The 19,684-nt window shown below is 37.2% G+C and overlaps 2 protein-coding genes across 4 annotated transcripts in view; one reads left to right on the forward strand and one right to left on the reverse strand.

Moving 5' to 3' along the window:
• The window catches only part of syt15 (synaptotagmin XV), a 34,450-nt gene extending 22,852 nt beyond the window's left edge, over positions 1-11,598 (reverse strand). Inside the window, exons 1-5 of one of the 3 annotated variants that reach the window (XM_062057224.1) lie at positions 11,448-11,598; positions 9,022-9,131; positions 4,688-4,773; positions 4,558-4,599; positions 1,856-2,041 (exon numbers count right to left, since the gene is read on the reverse strand). The gene's annotated coding sequence lies outside the window, so the exon portion shown is untranslated. Of the gene's footprint in view, positions 1-1,855; positions 2,042-4,557; positions 4,600-4,687; positions 4,774-9,021; positions 9,139-11,447 lie in introns of those variants that run through there. The other 2 variants (XM_062057228.1, XM_062057226.1) reach the window with 2 other exon arrangements.
• zgc:112285 (uncharacterized protein LOC561476 homolog) lies at positions 1,846-19,646 on the forward strand. Its single transcript, XM_062057229.1, has 6 exons — positions 1,846-2,045; positions 2,132-2,241; positions 15,955-16,049; positions 16,121-16,401; positions 16,470-16,633; positions 19,465-19,646. Exons 1-6 carry the CDS (start codon positions 1,862-1,864, stop codon positions 19,642-19,644), a joined length of 1,014 nt encoding a protein of 337 aa, XP_061913213.1. The 5' UTR covers positions 1,846-1,861; the 3' UTR covers positions 19,645-19,646.
• The last annotated feature ends 38 nt before the right edge of the window (positions 19,647-19,684 follow it).

Below are 19,684 nucleotides of genomic sequence, written 5' to 3' on the forward strand. Positions count from 1 at the left end.
ACACAGCCCCTAAAGGGACATGGGGGGAATTTATTTTTTAATAATTGTATTTATTTATTTATTTATTTTAGACATGTATCTCGTGCGCACGAGAAAGTTTCTCGTGCGCACGAGAAAGTTTTTATAAAGTTATGAAAAAAAATTAAAACGAGATACATGTCTAAAAAAAATAAAAAATAAAGAATTATAAATTTGTATTTTTTTTTTTTATAACTTTATAAAAACTTTCTCGTGCGCACAAGAAACTTTCTCGTGCGAACGAGATAGTTTCTCGTGCGCACGAGGTACATGTCTAAAAAAAAAAAAAAAAAAAAATTATTATTATTATTTTTATAACTTTATAAAAAAGTTTCTCGTGCGCACGAGATACATGTCTAAAAAAAAAATTAAAAAATTTAAAAAAATTATGAAAAATAACATTTCCCCCATGTCCCTTTAGGGCCTAAACTTTAGGCCCTAAAGGGACATGGGGGAAATGTTATTTTTAGAATTTTTTATTTTTTTTAGAGATGTATCTCGTGCGCAGGAGAAAGTTTCTCCTGCGCACGAGATACATGTCTAAAAAAAAAAAAAAAAAATTATAATTGTTTATTTATTTTTTTATAACTTTATAAAAAGTTTCTCTTGCGCACGAGAAAGTTTCTTGTGTGCACGAGAAAGTTTCTCGTGTGAACGAGGTAGTTTCTCGTGTGCACGAGATACATGTCTAAAAAAAAAAAAAAAAGATATTTTTTTTAATTTATTTTTTTATAACTTTATAAAAAAGTTTCTCATGCGCACGAGATTCATGTCTAAAAAAATTTTTTTTTAAAAATAAAAAATTATGAAAAATAAAATTTACCCCATGGGGGAAATTTTATTTTTAGAATGTTTTATTTTTTTTAGAGATACAAGACTAAAAAAAAAAAAAAAAAATTATAATTGTTTATTTTATTTTTTTTAACTTTATAAAAAGTTCCTCCAAAAGATACATGTCCAAAAAAAAATTACAAAAAAACATTTTTTTTATTGTATTTTTTTATAACTTTATAAAAAGTTTCTCGTGCGCACGAGATACATGTCTAAAAAAAATTAAATAAAAAAATTATAAAAAATAACATTTCCCCCATGTCCCTTTAGGGCAGGGGTCCCCAAACTTTTTGACTCGGGGGCCGCATTGTGTTAAAAAAAATTTGGCCGGGGGCCGGGCTGTGTATATATATATATATATATGAATATATAATATTCTGAGCGCGATGTCACGTTATCGATGGGAAAATGCATTTTTAGACAATATGATTTACCTGAGCGGCTAGGAGACACAGAGAGTAACAAGCGGTAGAAAATTGATTAAAAAGGACAGTTTAAAAAATATATATATATATTTTTTTTTTAGTTTTTACTTTTACCCGCGCTGGATTTTTGGCGCTAGCGGGCCGGATCCGGCCCGCGGGCCGTAGTTTGGGGACCCCTGCTTTAGGGGCTCTGTAACTAGCTATTTGGCTGTTCTGGTTTTTATTTTTAGTTATTTTTGTATCTTTTTATTTTATTTTATTTTTTTATTTTTTATTTTTTTTAACACACTGTAGCACTTTGAGGTTGTTTACTCAATGTAAAGTGCTTTTTACAAATAAAATCTATTATTATTATTATTAATGACTTTTAATGGGCTGCTGCTTTCAGTTCCTCTTGCAAAGAGGGCCCGACGTCATATGGCATGATGCTTGTGTACTCTGATATGTGTGTGTTTGTGTGTGAAAAGGCTTTTTTGTGGAAAGTTGTCGCTGCAGGAGAAAAATCCAGCGCCTTGTTGTCACACTGCTCATTGTGTGTGTGTGTGTGTGTGTGTGTGTGTGTGTGTGTAGCACATGTGTACCTGTCAATGGACATACGCTTGCCTCCTGCTATAAATGTCAGGGTGTGCACAGGCCGGGTGATCGTGCAGATGACCATGACGGACGCTGCGCTTCACGTTGTGTGTTTGCTGTTGCTGCTGCCTCCGCTGAGTCGGGCCGGGTACACGCTGACGCCCGGCAGGCAGCCCCAGCACAAGGTGTTGCACCTGGGTGAGCGCGCACACACACCAACACAAACGTTATACCTACAAAAAAAAAACATGGTTGCGGTCTAAAAGGTGTCTTTTAATTCCTAGACTGGCCCAAAGACTGCGGGACGGCCTACTTCAAGCCCAACATGGTCGAGAGGATCGTGTCAGGCAACGAGGCCAGACCGCACTCATGGCCCTGGCAGGTCTCCCTGCAGGTATGCATATTAACGTAATATTACATAGACATGGAGCTAAAGTACTGCCTATATGATCTATATCAGTGTTTTTCAACCACTGTGAGATACAGTCTGGTGTGCCGTGGGAGATGATCTAAATTCACCTATTTGTGTTAAAAATATTTTTTGCAAACCAGTAATTATAGTCTGCAAATTGTGTGTTGTTGTTGAGTGTCGGTGATGTCTAGAGCTCGGCAGAGTAACCGTGTAATACTCTTCCATATCAGTAGGTGGCGGCAGGTAGCTAATTGCTTTGTAGATGTGGGAAACGGCGGGAGGCAGCGTGCAGGTAAAAAGGTGTCTAATGCTTAAACCAAAACTAAACAAAAGGTGAGTGCCCTTAAGAAAAGGCATTGAAGCTTAGGGAAGGCTATGCAGAACCAAACTACAACTGAACTGGCTACAAAGTAAACAAAAACAGAATGCTGGACGACAGCAAAGACTTACTGTGGAGCAAAGACGGCGTCCACAATGTACATCCGAACATGACATATGACCATACTTGCCAACCCTCCCGTTTTTAGCGGGAGAATCCCGATATTCAGCGCCTCTCCCGACAAACTCCCGGTATTCAGCCGGAGCTGGAGGCCACGCCCCCTCCAGCTCAACGCGGACCTGAGACTGAGTGGGGACAGCCTGTTCTCACGTCCGCTTTCCCACAAAATAAACAGCTTGCCTGCCCAAAGACGTCATAACATCTAGGGCTTTTATAGAGTGCACAACTGCGCACACAACAAGGAGACGAAGCAGAAGAACGAGGAAATTACAGACATGGCGGCCGAAATGATATACTCATCATGAACGGAGAAGTTAAACAGGACAATACTGCCATCTAATGGATAGCCACTGGAACACTGAAATTCAAGTATTTTTTTTTTTTTCTATGTAAATAAAATTAAAAAAAAAAATATATATATATAGCTAGAATTCACTGAAAGTCAAGTATTTCATACATATATATATATATATATGTATATATATATACATATATATATGAAATATATATGAAATACTCGAGTTGATGAATTGTAGCTGTAAATAACCACGCCCCCAACCACGCCCTAAGACGTCATAACATCTAGGGCTTTTATAGAGTGCACAACTGCGCACACAACAAGGAGACGAAGTAGAAGAACGAGGAAATTACAGACATGGCGGCCGAAATGATATACTCATCATGAACGGAGAAGTTAAACAGGACAATACTGCCATCTAATGGATAGCCACTGGAACACTGAAATTCAAGTATTTTTTATTTTTTCTATGTAAATAAAATTTAAAAAAAAAAAATATATATATAGCTAGAATTCACTGAAAGTCAAGTATTTCATACATACATATATATATATATATATATATATATATATATATATATATATATATATATATATATATATATATATATATATATATATATATATATATATATATATATATACATACATATATATATGAAATATATATGAAATACTCGAGTTGGTGAATTGTAGCTGTAAATAACCACACCCCCAACCACGCCCTAAGACGTCATAACATCTAGGGCTTTTATAGAGTGCACAACTGCGCACACAACAAGGAGACGAAGTAGAAGAACGAGGAAATTACAGACATGGCGGCCGAAATGATATACTCATCATGAACGGAGAAGTTAAACAGGACAATACTGCCATCTAATGGATAGCCACTGGAACACTGAAATTCAAGTATTTATTTTTTTTTCTATGTAAATAAAATTTTAAAAAAATATATATATATATAGCTAGAATTCACTGAAAGTCAAGTATTTCATACATATATATATGTATATATATATATATATATATATATATATATATATATATATATATATATATATATATATATATATATATATATATATATATATATATATATACATATATATATGAAATATATATGAAATACTTGAGTTGGTGAATTGTAGCTGTAAATAACCACGCCCCCAACCACGCCCTCCACCCCCAAACAAGCTCCCCCCACCTCCCGATATTGGAGGTCTCAAGGTTGGCAAGTATGCATATGACAATCAACAATGTCCCCACAAAGAAGGATAAAAACAACTGAAATATTCTTGATTGCTAAAAAAAAAGTACAGTAGATGCGGGAAATATCGCTCAAAGGAAGACATGAAACTGCTAAAGGAAAATACCAAAAAAAGGAAAAAAAGCCACCGAAATAGGACCGCAAGACAAGAACTAAAACACGACACACAGGAAAACAGCAAACAACTCAAAATAAGTCAGGGGGTGATGTGACAGGTGGTGACAGTACACCTACTTTGAGACAAGAGTTATTGTCGGGTTCAAACACTGATGACATCTATTAAACAAGACAAGAGGCAAAGAATTAAACAGAGACAGAATTCTATTTGGACTCAACATTGAGGAGAGTCGTCTGTACACTGTACCCTTGCACGGTATCTCAGCGCGCTCTGCCAAAAGACTGCACGCCTCCTTCTTTTATTTTGGACCCTCCACGACCACATGGCCACCGCTGTATCCAAAGGACAAAGGTCGCAAAAAGTTCACAGAGAAGGTCGTAAACAATTCACAGAAAAGGTCAGTTCAAAAAGAGTTTGTAAAATAGTTCAAAAAGACGTTTGTAAACCAGTTAAAAAACGAGGTTCAAAACGAGGTCGTCTGGAAATTGGGCAGATCCTGTCTTCTCTCCGCTTCGAAGTCCTTGGGTTAGAACAATATCTTTCTGTTGATTACCGTACATGAAAGAACACAGGAACACCTTCATCTTGCTTCCCCCGCCCCTACACAGTGGAGTTTTACGAGCCTTACTCTTGGTAGGTTTCAAAGACAGCTTTTGTCTTCTCACCACACCCTCCAATGTAACACAAAGTTTTTGTGATAATTTAGAAACAATTATTCTAACAGTTATATTGATGCATTCTTGGTTATGGTTTAAATTCATATCCAACAATTGCGACAACGACTTTTTACTGTCAAATGAGTTTCGTTTTTCAATGATTTCTGCTGGTGGTGTGCCTTCGCATTTTTTCAACGCAAAAAATGTGCCTTGGCTCGAAAAAGGTTGAAAAACACTGATCTATATGACAATACAGGAGCAATATATGGCTGAAAACTGTATCACAATATCAATCAATCAATCAATGTTTATTTATATAGCCCTAAATCACAAGTGTCTCAAAGGGCTGTACAAGCCACAACGACATCCTCGGTACAGAGCCCAATATAGGTGTGTCATATCAATCAATATCAGTAATTATTGATATTTCTTATGACCTATCAAAAACAAGAAAATTAAAGCTGCAAGCAGCGTTGGTCGGGTCCGCATTTTGGCTGGTGCTAGTCCTAGGTGTCCCAATACTTTTGTCCAGTGGTAGTCCTGAGTGAGACCTACATAGAGGTTTTTGTTTCGTGTCTCTACGATATTCGTACTGGGAGTTAGAGGAAGTTGTGTCTGTGTTTTTTTTCCTAGGTGCTGCGGCACAGTGGTTGTTTTCTTCAGCGGAGCAGCTTTAGTGCTGCGGGTCTTTGAAGGCTCGTAAAATCAAAACGGTGGCACTAAACAAAACGCCGTCGGCAAATTTTAATCAGAAGGGTTCAATCTCTGTCCTGTAGCAGTTTGAAGCCGAAACGACAAACGCGCTCAGAGGGGATAACGTTTGATGTTTGGTGACCGGTTGTAACAAAAATTTTGTTTTGAAGGAGGGATAGCAAACTTCCTGTTGATTTTTGCAGAAGGATGTCAATCTAAGAAATGTAGGTCTAGGTGAGACCTACATAGAGGTATTTGTTTCATGTCTCTAAGACGTTCCTACCGGAAGTTACAAGCAGTTTTGTCTGAGTTTTCCTCTGAGGAGCAGTTTTTTCTCTGCTTTATTCAAAAATTGCGCTGGAGCACAATTTTGAGTTTTGGGGTTCGTTTTTTTTTAGATCGCAATTTCCACCAGTCCCGATGTGTGCGAGAATTTTGGTGAGTTTTGAAGTATTTTAAGGGGGTCAAATTACAGCTCAAAGAGGCAAAAGTGAGTGTTTTTAGTACATTTTTGTCTTAAATGGGAAATTGCCAACTTCCTGTTGGTTTTTGCCCGAGGATGTTAAATTATGAAATGTAGGTCTAAGTCAGACCTACATAGAGGTTTTTGTTTCATGTCTCTACGACCTTCCTAGTGGGAGTTACAGGCAGTTTGTTTTTTCCTAGGGGGCGCTAGAGCGCAATTTTGATTTTTGGGGTTTGATTTTTTTATTTTATGGACATTTTCGCAGGTCCTGATGTGTGTGTCAAATTTGGTGAGTTTTGAAGCATGTTAAGTAGGGTCAAATTACCGGTAGCGTTTTTTGTGGCGGCGGAATAATAATAGTAATAATAATAAAGAATAATAAAACCTTACAAATTCAATAGGGTCTTTTCGTCCCATTGCAAAAGGACTCCCTTTGGGATTCCTTCTGCAATGGTCCTGTGCGGACCCTAAATATATGAAATGTAAACATTTTTATTCCAAATGTAACCTTCCGTTAATTATAATCCTCTCAGTTATCAAGGCAGAAAGGAAAGGAAATGTCAACACAAGCATGGACTCAATACAAACAAAATTCTAAAATCCATTTTTTTTGTTTTAAATGTGCTGTTATTTTATTACTGTTTATTCTACTATTCAGTTTTTATTGATTTGTATTGTCTTATGTGCTCTGTGCGGCACTTCGGTCAACTTAAGTTGTTTTAAAGTGCTGTATAAATAGAGCTTGACTTGAATTGAACACTTACCAATAACCCCTTCAAATGAAGGTGCAAAAATAAGGAATATGTAAGAAATGCTAAATAAAGTGGAACCAAATAGTGAAAAGTGTGAAAATTTAAACATAAAGAAGCCTAAAAAGAACTCAGTTCTGCAGGTTTAGTGCCAGGAAGTTACAGCTGTGCTCTAAAGGGTGAGCGTGGCTAAGATGGCGTGGTATTACCGGCACGCCTTACATTATTTACAGACCACATTGGTCTGACTACGGTCCCTTTGAAAAAATAAAAAAACTGTTATACTTATACTTAAGTTGTTTTAAAGTGCTGTATAAATAAAGCTTGACTTGAATTGAACACTTACCAATAACCCCTTCAAATGAAGGTGCAAAAATAAGGAATATGTAAGAAATGCTAAATAAAGTGGAACCAAATAGTGCAAAGTGTGAAAATTTAAACATAAAGAAGCCTAAAAAGAACTCAGTTCTGCAGGTTTAGTGCCAGGAAGTTACAGCTGTGCTCTAAAGGGTGAGCGCGGCTAAGATGGCGTGGTATTTACCGGTCTTGGTGGGGACGCGCGCCTTACATTATTTACAGACCACGTTGGTCTGACTACGGTCCTTTTGAAAAAACTGTTATACTTAAGTTGTTTTAAAGTGCTGTATAAATAAAGCTTGACTTGAATTGAACACTTACCAATAACCCCTTCAAATGAAGGTGCAAAATTAAGGAATATGTAAGAAATGCTTCATAAAGTGTGAACATGTAAACATAAAGAAGCCTAACAAGAAATAAGATCTGCAGGTTTAGTGCCAGGAAGTTACAGCTGTGCTCTAAAGGGTGAGCGTGGCTAAGATGGCGCAGTATTACCGGTCTTGGTGGGGACACGCGCCTTACAATATTTACAGACCACATTGGTCTGACTACGGTCCCTTTGAAAAAATCCAAAAACTGTTATACTTATACTTAAGTTGTTTTAAAGTGCTGTATAAATAGAGCTTGAGTTGAATTGAACACTTACCAATAACCCCTTCAAATGAAGGTGCAAAAATAAGGAATAAGTAATAAATGCTTCATAAAGTGTGAAAATGTAAAAATAAAGAAGCCTAAAAAGAAATAAGTTCTGCAGGTTTAGTGCCAGGAAGTTACAGCTGTGCTCTAAAGGGTGAGCGCGGCTAAGATGGCGTGGTATTTACTGGTCTTGGTGGGGACGCGCGCCTTACATTATTTACAGACCACATTGGTCTGACTACGGTCCCTTTGAAAAAATCCAAAAACTGTTATACTTATACTTAAGTTGTTTTAAAGTGCTGTATAAATAAAGCTTGAGTTAAATTGAACAATTACCAATAACCCCTTCAAATGAAGGTGCAAAAATAAGGAATATGTAAGAAATGCTTAATAAAGCGGAACCAAATAGTGAAAAGTGTGAAAATGTAAACATAAAGACACCTAAAAAATACTAAGTTCTGCAGGTTTAGTGCCAGGAAGTTACAGCTGTGCTCTAAAGGGTGAGCGCGGCTAAGATGGTGTGGTATTACCGGCACGCCTTACATTATTTACAGACCACATTTGTCTGACTACGGTCCCTTTGAAAAAAAAAAAAAAAAAAGTATACTTATACTTAAGTTGTTTTAAAATGCTGTATAAATAAAGCTTGACTTGAATTGAACACTTACCAATAACCCCTTCAAGTGCAGGTGCAAAAAAAAGCAATATGTAAGAAATGCTTCATAAAGTGTGAAAATGTAAACATAAAGAAACCTAAAAAGAACTAAGTTCTGCAGGTTTAGTGCCAGGAAGTAACAGCTGTGCTCTAAAGGGTGAGCGCGACTAAGATGGCGTGGTATTTACCGGTTTTGGTGGGGACGCGCGCCTTACATTATTTACAGACAACATTGGTCTGACTACGGTCCCTTTGAAAAAAATCCAAAAACTGTTATACTCTCAAAGTTACTGTTCCTGTTTTATCCACAATGTATTTGCTCTCTGCAACAATATGCCACAACCAAACTTGATGATTGATACTGTTACCTGATTGGCTGTTTGCGTGTCACTCCCACTCATCAGTGACACTTCCTGCGTTGCTCGGTTACCAGACAGCGGCTGCCTTTGTTCATGCAACCAGCCTTGCGTTGCAAATTCTGGTGTTTTCCGACGAAAAGGAAAAAAAACGTTTTTATCGAACACATTTTTTTTTTATTGCTGCTCTTGATATATATTGATATCATGTTATCACACAGCCCTACGCTATATTATGTGTAGTATATAGTATGTATATGTGTTTGTATAAATAAGATGGATAAAAATTGTTTTAATTGTATCTATATAAGAGCTTTAATGACTTAATAGCCAGGCTAGTAAATTAAAAAAAAAGGGAAAAACAGTCCAAAAAAAATGCAGTTCTGAATGTTTTTTCAATTATTTTATATTTTGCTTATAAAAATGCTTTTTATTCCTTTATCTACATTTTATTCAATAGGATAGTGGAATTGACAAGAGGGCATAAGAGTTGTTCCCTATACAAGAGTATAGTAGTCGAGTAGAGGTGCACACAAAAAAATAAATAAATCACATTCGAATTGCGATTCTTATTCACCCGATTCTAAATCACTTCATAATTTTCAAAACTCAATCCAAAAAAAAAATCAAATTAAAAAATAAATAAATATAAGAATACATTTTTGAAATTACGTTTTTTTTTAGTTATTTTGCATCAACCATTTTATTTTCTGCCATGTTCTATTTTTCAGTTCACCTAACATTACTTCAGGAAAAAACTTTTAAGGGTAATATTAAAATTATATATGCTGTTGTTTTTCTTGCGGGTAATTGTGATTGTTTATTGTTATAAATAAGATGGATGAAAATTGTTTTAATTGTATCCATCTAACTTACATTACAACAGCTTTAATGACTTAATAGCCGGGCTAGTAAAAAAAAAAAGGTGTAAAAATAACAGTAAAAAAAATGCAGTTCTGAATGTTTCTTCATTTATTTTCTATTTTGCTTATAAAAAAAATGCTTTGTATTCCTTTATCTACATTTTATTCAATAGGATAGTGGAATTGACAAGAGGGCATAAGAGTTGTTCCCTATACAAGAGTATATAGTCTGTAGTCGAGTAGAGGTGCACACAAAAAAAAAAAAATCACATTCGAATTGCGATTCTTATTCACCCGATTCTAAATCACTTCATTATTTTCAAAAATCAATCAAAAAAAAAATCAAATTAAAAAATAAATAAATCTAAGAATACATTTTTGAAATTACGTTTTTTTTTAGTTATTTTGCATCAACAATTTTATTTTCTGCCATGTTCTATTTTTCAGTTTACCTAACATTACTTCAGGAACAAACTTTTAAGGGTAATATTACAATTATACATGCTGTTGTTTTTCTTGCGGGTAATTGTGATTGTTTATTGTTATAAATAAGATGGATGAAAATTGTTTTAATTGTATCTATCTAACTTACATTACAACAGCTTTAATGACTTAATAGCCAGGCTAGTAAAAAAAAAGGAGTAAAAATAACAGTAAAAAAAATGCAGTTCTGAATGTTTCTTCATTTATTTTCTATTTTGCTTATAAAAAAAATGCTTTGTATTCCTTTATCTACATTTTATTCAATAGGATAGTGGAATTGACAAGAGGGCATAAGAGTTGTTCCCTATACAAGAGTATAGTAGTCTGTAGTCGAGTAGAGGTGCACAAAAAAAAATAAAAAATCACATTCGAATTGCGATTCTTATTCACCCGATTCTAAATCACTTCATTATTTTCAAAAATCAATCCAAAAAAAAATTGTTATTAAAAAATAAATAAATATAAGAATACATTTTTGAAATTACGTTTTTTTTTTGTTATTTTGCATCAACAATTTTATTTTCTGCCATGTTCTATTTTTCAGTTCACTTCATAATTTTCAAAAATCATTTAAAAAAAATCTAATTAAAAGATAAATAATTATAACACATTTTTAAAATGACGTTTTTTTAGTTATTTTGCATTAATAATTTAATTCTCTGCCTTGTTTAATTTTTGTCCCACACTTTTGACTTTACCTTACATTACTTCAGAAAAAAACTTTTAAGGGTAATATTACAATTATATATGCTGTTGTTTTTCTTGTCGGTAATTGTGATTGTTTATTTTTTACAAATAGGATGGATAATAAGTTTTAATTGTATCTATATAACTTACATTACAACAGCTTTAATGACTTAATAGCCAGGTTAGTTGAAAAAAAAGAAGGTAAAAACAGTAAAAAAAAATTAATAGGATGGATAAAAACTGTTTTAATTGTATCTAAATAAGAGCTTTAATGACTTAATAGCCAGGCTAGTAAATACAATCCTTAATTTTAAAACAAAAAATAACTTTTAGATGATAATTATTACATACAATGTAGTACAAACAGAGTACAGTAGTTTAATAAAGTAATCATGGAGTACAGACCTCGTTCTACGGTATCTTCTTCGAGTTTTTCTCCATCTTTTCAAGGATACGTATAAAAATAATAAATAATTATATATTAACATTTCTTCTCAACAATGTTTTTGCTCCCCTGGTTGGAAAAACAAAGTTATGTCGATCTGTATTCTGTAGCTATAAGCTAATGCTAGCGAGTGAGACCGGATGTTTTGGTCGGATCTTGCGGGGTTCACTGTGACATTTGTTACGCCAACCAGCGGCGGGGAGGCTCATTACATAAAGCATAACAATCTTGTATGCCGGTGTACAATTGTGTTATACTGCATAAATATTTTTATTTTCTGCCCAGTTTTATTTTTGACTTTATTCATGACATTAGTTTAAAAAAGAAACTTTGAGGTGTAATATTATAATTATATATGCTGTTGTTTTTCTTGTGGGTAATTGTCAATCAATCAATCAATCAATGTTTATTTATATAGCCCTAAATCACAAGTGTCTCAAAGGGCTGTACAAGCCACGACGACATCCTCGGTACAGAGCCCACATACGGGCAAGGAAAACTCACCCCAGTGGGACGTCAATGTGAATGACTATGAGAAACCTTGGAGAGGACCGCATATGTGGGTAACCCCCCCCCCCCCTCTAGGGGAGACCGAAAGCAATGGATGTCGAGTGGGTCTGACATAATATTGTGAAAGTCCAACACATCAGCGAAAGTCCAGTCCATGGTGGGGCCAGCAGGAACCATCCCGATCACTTCATAATTTTCAAAATCTATTTAAAAATAAATTCTAATTAAATGTATGTACCACAGAACTTTCCCTCCAGGTCTTATCTTTGTCCATGTGATGTCAGATGAAACAAAAATGTAACTGTTTGGCCACAATACCCAGCAAAAGGTGAGGCCTTTAATCCCAGGAACACCATTCCTACCGTCAAGCATGGTGGTGGTAGCATTATGCTCTGGGCCTGTTTTGCTGCCAATGGAACTGGTGCTTTACAGAGAGTAAATGGGACAATGGAAAAAGGAGGATTACCTCCAAATTCTTCAGGACAAGCTAAAATCATCAGCCCGGAGGTTGGGTCTTGGGCGCAGTTGGGTGTTCCAACAGGAACATGACCCCAAACACACGTCAAAAGTGGTAAAGGAATGGCTAAATCAGGCTAGAATGAAGGTTTTAGAATGGCCTTCCCTAAAGTCCTGACTTAAACGTGTGGACAATGCTGAAGAAACAAGTCCATGTCAGAAAACCAACACATTTAGCTGAACTGCACCAATTTTGTCAAGAGGAGTGGTCAAAACTTCAACCAGAAGCTTGCCAGAAGCTTGTGGATGGCTACCAAAAGCGCCTTATTGCAGTGAAACTTGCCAAGGGACATGTGACCAAATATTAACATTGCTGTACGTATACTTTCGACCCAACAAAGAAAAATCCACAAATAACTTCAGCTGAAATACAGGACTCTCTGAAAAATGGTGGTGTGGCTGTTTCAAGATGCACAATAAGGAGGCACTTGAAGAAAAATGGGCTGCATGGTCGAGTCTCCAGAAGAAAGCCCTTTCTGCGCAAATGTCACAAAGTATCCTGCTTACATTACGTCAAACAGCACAGAGACAAGCCTCAAAACTTCTGGAACAAAGTGATTTGGAGTGATGAGACCAAAATTGAACTTTTTGGCCACTCGACCATGCAGCCCATTTTTCTTTAAGTGCCTTGAAACAGCCACACCACAATTTTTCCGAGAGTCCTGTATTTCAGCTGAAGTTATTTGTGGATTTTTCTTTGCATCTCGAACAATTTTCCTGGCAGTTGTGGCTGAAAGCTTTGCTGGTCTACCTGAATCCCTCATTTCCTACTTCTTAATCAGCGTTTGAACACTGCTGATTGGCATTCTCAATTCCTTGGTTATCTTTTTATACCCCTTTCCTGTTTTATGCAGTTCAATTACCTTTTCTCGCAGATCCTTTGACAATTATTTTGCCTTCCGCGTGACTCAGAATCCAGAAACATGTGTGCAGCACTGGATGAAAGATGCAATGGTCTGTCAGAAGCCCAGAAACTCGCTGACCTTTTATACACACACATTCATTACAAACAAACATGTCACAGGTGAGGATTGGAACCTTGGTTAGCCATTCAAACCTGTTTGTGTCAACTTTTGTGCCTGTTATCAGATCAAAGTCACTCGGGTATGTAAACTTTTGATCAGGGTCATTTGGGTACTTTCTTTTGTCATTTTGATTCAAAAAGAGTAAACACAGTTGTTTGCCAATAAATAGCTTCACACAACCATTAAGCATGAGTGGAAGAAAGGTTTTTGTGTTATCATTCATATTCTCTGAAGAATGGCCAAAAAAATCATAAATTCTCCCAGGGTATGTAAACTTATGAGCACAACTGTATGTGCTCCAATCACTCAATCACAAAAAAATAAAGAGTTGTAGAAATGATTGGAAACTCAAAGACAGCCATGACATTATGTTCAATTTTAAAAATGACAATTTTAGGCCAACCAACAGAAGATAACCTGTAACCTGTTTTAAAAAGGTCTCATTATAATTATTATACCAAATAATACATGACGAGAATCGGTTTGAATTAGAGATGTCAGATAATATATATATATATATATAATTTATGACTAAAACGCCGCTGTGTAAACGGACGTAGGGAGAAGTACAGAGCGCCAATAAACCTTAAAGGCACTGCCTTTGCGTGCCGGCCCAATCGCATAATATCTACGGCTTTTCACACACACAAGTGAATGCAAGGCATAATTGGTCAACAGCCATACAGGTCACACTGAGGGTAGCTGTATAAACAACTTTAACACTGTTACAAATATGCGCCACACTGTGAACCCACACCAAACAAGAATGACAAACCCATTTCGGGAGAACATCCGCACCGTAACACAACATAAACACAACAGAACAAACACCCAGAACCCCTTGCAGCACTAACTCTTCCGGGACGCTACAATATACACAACCCGCTACACCCCAAATTCCAAGCTGCTGTTTTGAGGCATGTTAAAAAAAAATAATGCACTTTGTGACTTCAATAATAAATATGGCAGTGCCATGTTGGCACTTTTTTCCATAAGTTGAGTTGATTTATTTTGGAAAACCTTGTTACATTGTTTAATGCAGGGGTCACCAACCTTTTTGAAACCAAGAGCTACTTCTTGGGTACTGATTAATGCGAAGGGCTACCAGTTTGATACACACTTAAATACATTGCCAGAAATAGCCAATTTGCTCAATTTACCTTTAACTCTATGTTATGATTAATAATTAATGATATTTACACTTAATTGAACGGTTTAAAAGAGGAGAAAACACGGAAAAAAATGACAATTAAATTTTGAAACATAGTTTATCTTCAATTTCGACTCTTTCAAATTCAAAATTCAACTGAAAAAAAGAGGAGAAAAACTAGCTAATTCGAATCTTTTAGAAAAAATTAAAAAAATAATTTATGGAACATCATTAGTAATTTTTCCTGATTAAGATTAATTTTAGAATTTTGATGACATGTTTTAGATAGGTTAAAATCCAATCTGCACTTTGTTAGAATATACAACAAATTGGACCAAGCTATATTTCTAACAAAGACAAATCATTATTTCTTCTAGATTTTCCAGAACATAAATTTTAAAAGAATATCAAAAGACTTTGAAATAAGATTTAAATTTGATTCTACAGATTTTCTAGATTTGCCAGAATATTTTTTTTGAATTTTAATCATAATAAGTTTGAAGAAATATTTCACAAATATTCTTCGTCGAAAAAACAGAAGCTAAAATGAAGAATTAAATTAAAATGTATTTATTATTCTTTACAATAAAAAAAAAAAAAATTACTTGAATATTGATTTAAATTGTCAGGAAAGAAGAGGAAGGAATTTAAAAGGTAAAAAGGTATATGTGTTTAAAAATCCTTAAATCATTTTTAAGGTTGTATTTTTTCTCTAAAATTGTCTTTCTGAAAGTTATAAGAAGCAAAGTAAAAAAAATAATGAATTTATTTAAACAAGTGAAGACCAAATCTTTAAAATATTTTCTTGGATTTTCAAATTCAATTTGAGTTTTGTCTCTCTTAGAATTAAAAATGTCGAGCAAAGCGTGACCAGCTTGCTAGTAAAAAAATAAAATTTAAAAAATAAAGGCAGCTCACTGGTAAGTGCTGCTATTTGAGCTATTTTTGGAACAGGCCAGCGGGCGACTCATCTGGTCCTTACGGGCTACCTGGTGCCCGCGGGCACCGCGTTGGTGACCCCTGGTTTAATGCATCCAGCGGGGCATCACAACAAAATTAGGCATAATAATGTGTTAATTCCACAACTGTATATATCGGTATCGGTTGATATCGGATTTTAATTAAGAGTTGGACAATACCGGAATATCGGCAAAAAAGTCATTATTGGACATCTCTAGTTTGAATCGATTCTAAATGGAATAGTCACCCCAGGAATCGGATCGAATCGTTAGTCGAGTGTATGATGGTTCTCTCTGGTTCTGTCAGGTTCGGCCCAGAGGTAGCAAACACTACATCCACGTCTGCGGAGGAACTCTGATCCACAAGAACTGGATCCTCACTGCTGCTCACTGCTTCCAAAAGTAAGACGAACCACGTGGAGGAGGGGGAACTTCCGTGGTTGTTTAAACGCGGCGTTTCGTGTTCCTTCCAGAGGCAAGGCGGAGGACGCCAGCTCGTGGAGGATCGTCCTGGGGAAGCACCGTCTGAAGCGCTCCGAGTTGGTGGAGAGGGTTTTCCCGGTGAAGAGGATCTACCGGCACGAGAACTTCCGCTACCCGGCCCACAGCGAGCTGAACTACGACATCGCTCTGGTGAAGGCCGGCGCCGACATCCTCCCGTCCAACTTCATCCGCTACGCCTGCCTGCCGCGCAAGCAGACCAACCTGAAGCCGGGGCACTACTGCTGGGTGACGGGCTGGGGCGACACCCGGGGTGAGGACAAAACCCGACTACTTTGGTCTGATGTCGAAACTTGACACGGTTCCATTGAAACGTTCCAGGAGGGAAGGAGAACGTGTCCCTGTCCGAAGCCCTCAATCAAGCCCGGCTCCCCGTCATCGACTTCAAAACCTGTCGACAGAAGAAGTTCTGGGGCGACCGCGTCCGAGACTCCATGATCTGCGCCGGCTTCAGAGACACGGAGGATCCGCCTGCTGCTTGTCAGGTACGTCGGCCGTACGGCATCCTTGTTACAGAGCAGGGGTGCCCAAAGGGAAGTTGTCACGTTGTGTAAATGGTAAATAACAACAGAATACAATGATTTGCAAATCCTTTTCAACTTATATTCAATTGAATAGACTGCAAAGACAAGATATTTAACGTTCAAACTGAGAAACGTTGTTATTTTTGGCAAATATTAGCTCATTTGGAATTTGATGCCTGCAACATGTTTCAAAAAAGCTGGCACAAGTGGCAAAAAAGACTGAGAAAGTTGAGGAATGCTCATCAATCACTAATTTGGAACATCCCACAGGTAAATTTTGGCCATTTTGAGCGTTTAATTGACCCCACAAATGTGATGCTCCAGAAACTCAATCTGCTCAAAGGAAGGTCAGTTTTGTAGCTTCTGTAACGAGGTAAACTGTTTTCAGATGTGCGAACATGATTGCACAAGGGTTTTCTAATCATCAATTAGCCTTCTGAGCCAATGAGCAAACACATTGCACCATTAGAACACTGGAGTGATAGTTGCTGGAAATGGGCCTCTATACACCTATGTAGATATTGCACCTGCACCGGTGAATGAATGTTGAGTGAATGATAGGTGGTGGTCGGAGGGGCCGTAGGCGCAAATTGGCAGCCACGCTTCCGTCAGTCTACCCCAGGGCAGCTGTGGCTACGAAAGTAGCTTACCACCACTAGGTGTGAATGAATGATGGGTTTTTAACATGTAAAGCGACTTTGGGTACTTAGAAAAGCGCTATATAAATCCCAGTTATTATTATTATTATCCCACAGGTAAATAGGCTAATTGGGAACAGGTGGGTGCCATGATTGGGTATAAAAGCAGCTTCCATGAAATGCTCAGTCATTCACAAACAAGGACGGGGCGAGGGTCACCACTTTGTCAACAAATGCGTGAGCAAATTGTCCAACAGTTAAAGAACAACATTTCTCAACCAGCTATTGCAAGGAATTTAGGGATTTCACCATCTAAAGTCTGTAATATCATCAATAGTTTCGGAGAATCTGGAGAAATCACTGCACGTAAGCAATGATATTACGGACCTTTGATCCCTCAGACGTTATTGCATCAAAAAGCAACATCAGTGTGTAAAGGATATCACCACACGGGCTCAGGAACACTTCAGAAAACCACGGTCAGTAACTACAGTTGGTCGCTAAGTTAAAACTCTACTACGCAAAGCGAAAGCCATTTATCAACAACACCCAGAAACGCCGCCGGCTTCGCTGGGCCCGAGCTCATCTAAGATGGACTGATGCGAAGTGGAAAAGTGTTCTGTGGTCTGACGAGTCCACATTTCAAATTGATTTTGGAAACTGTGGACGTCATGTACTCCGGAACAAAGAGGAAAAAGAACCATCCGGATTTTTATAGGCGCAAAGTTGAAAAGCCAGCATGTGTGATGGTATGGGGGTGTATTAGTGCCCAAGACATGGGTAACTTACACATCTGTGAAGGCGCCATTAATGCTGAAAGGTACATACAGGTTTTGGAGCAACATATGTTGCCATCCAAGCAACGTTATCATGGACGCCCCTGCTTATTTCAGCAAAACAATGCCAAGCCACGTGTTACAACAGCGTGGCTTCATAGTAAAAGAGTGCAGGTACTAGACTGGCCTGCCTGTAGTCCAGACTTGTCTCCTATTAAAAATATGTGGAGCAATATGAAGCCTAAAATACCACAAGGGAGACCCCCGGACTGTTGAACAACTTAAGCTGTACATCAAGCAAGAATGAGAAAGAATTCCACCGGAAAAGCTTCAAAAATGTGTCTCCTCAGTTCCCAAACGTTTACTGAGTGTTGTTAAAAGGAAAGGCCATGTAACACAGTGGTGAACATGCCCTTTTCCAACTTTTTTGCAATGTGTTGCTGCCATTAAATTCTAAGTTAATTATTATTTGAAGAAAAAAAAATGAAGTTTCTGAGTTGGAACATTAAATATCTTGTCTTTGCAGTCTATTCAATTGAATATAAGTTGAAAAGGATTTGCAAATCATTGTATTTTGTTTTTATTTACGAATTACACAACGTGCCAACTTCACTGGTTTTGTACACTACCGTTCAAAAGTTTGGGGTCACATTGAAATGTCCTTATTTTTGAAGGAAAAGCACTGTACTTTTCAATGAAGATAACTTTAAACTAGTCTTATGTTTGAGGAAATACACTCTATACATTGCTAATGTGGTAAATGACTATTCTAGCTGCAAATGTCTGGTTTTTGGTGCAATATCTACATAGGTGTAAAGAGGCCCATTTCCAGCAACTATCACTCCAGTGTTCTAATGGTACAATGTGTTTGCTCATTGGCTCACAAGGCTAATTGATGATTAGAAAACCCTTGTGCAATCATGTTCACACATCTGAAAACAGTTTAGCTCGTTACAGAAGCTACAAAACTGACCTTCCTTTGAGCAGATTGAGTTTCTGGAGCATCACATTTCTGGGGTCAATTAAACGCTCAAAATGGCCAGAAAAAGAGAACTTTCATCTGAAACTTGACAGTCTATTCTTGTTCTTAGAAATGAAGGCTATTCCACAAAATTGTTTGGGTGACCCCAAACTTTTGAACGGTAGTGTACATAAAAGGTAAGAGTTGTATGCTAAGTGAATTAGGCACACCACTGTGTGACATTTTCTAATTATAAATGAGAAAATCCTCACACGTGGTGCTGTTGCATGGTACAAACCGCCGGAACGTTGGCCCATTTTCCCTTCGGGCCTCTGAGGCAAAGCGTTTGGGCACCCCTGCTATAGAGAGAAGTACTGAAGTGAAAGAACCGTCCATCCAACCTTCCTTCTTGTCCAGGGCGACTCTGGTGGACCTCTGCTCTGCCAGCTGGGCCGGGACCGCTGGGAGGTGCACGGCGTGGTGAGTTTCGGCCCCATCGGGTGCACGGTGGAGAACAAGCCCAGCGTCTTCACCAGAACCTCCACATACATCCACTGGATCGAGGGGACGCGCATCCGAGACTTCTTCCTGCACTGAGCAGCCTCTGCTTTTACAATAAAGTATTTTTAAAAATAGA

Source organism: Entelurus aequoreus, linkage group LG08 (assembly GCF_033978785.1).
Source record: "Entelurus aequoreus isolate RoL-2023_Sb linkage group LG08, RoL_Eaeq_v1.1, whole genome shotgun sequence".
Taxonomy (NCBI): domain Eukaryota; kingdom Metazoa; phylum Chordata; class Actinopteri; order Syngnathiformes; family Syngnathidae; genus Entelurus; species Entelurus aequoreus.

Bases quoted from the DNA above. Each gene is read 5' to 3' on its own strand.
- zgc:112285 (XM_062057229.1), top strand. From the start codon at position 1,862: ATGGACATACGCTTGCCTCCTGCTATAAATGTCAGGGTGTGCACAGGC. The intron at 2,242-15,954 runs GTATGCATATTA...TGGTTCTGTCAG, and splicing joins CCTGGCAGGTCTCCCTGCAG to GTTCGGCCCAGAGGTAGCAA. The intron at 16,634-19,464 runs GTACGTCGGCCG...CTTCTTGTCCAG, and splicing joins ATCCGCCTGCTGCTTGTCAG to GGCGACTCTGGTGGACCTCT.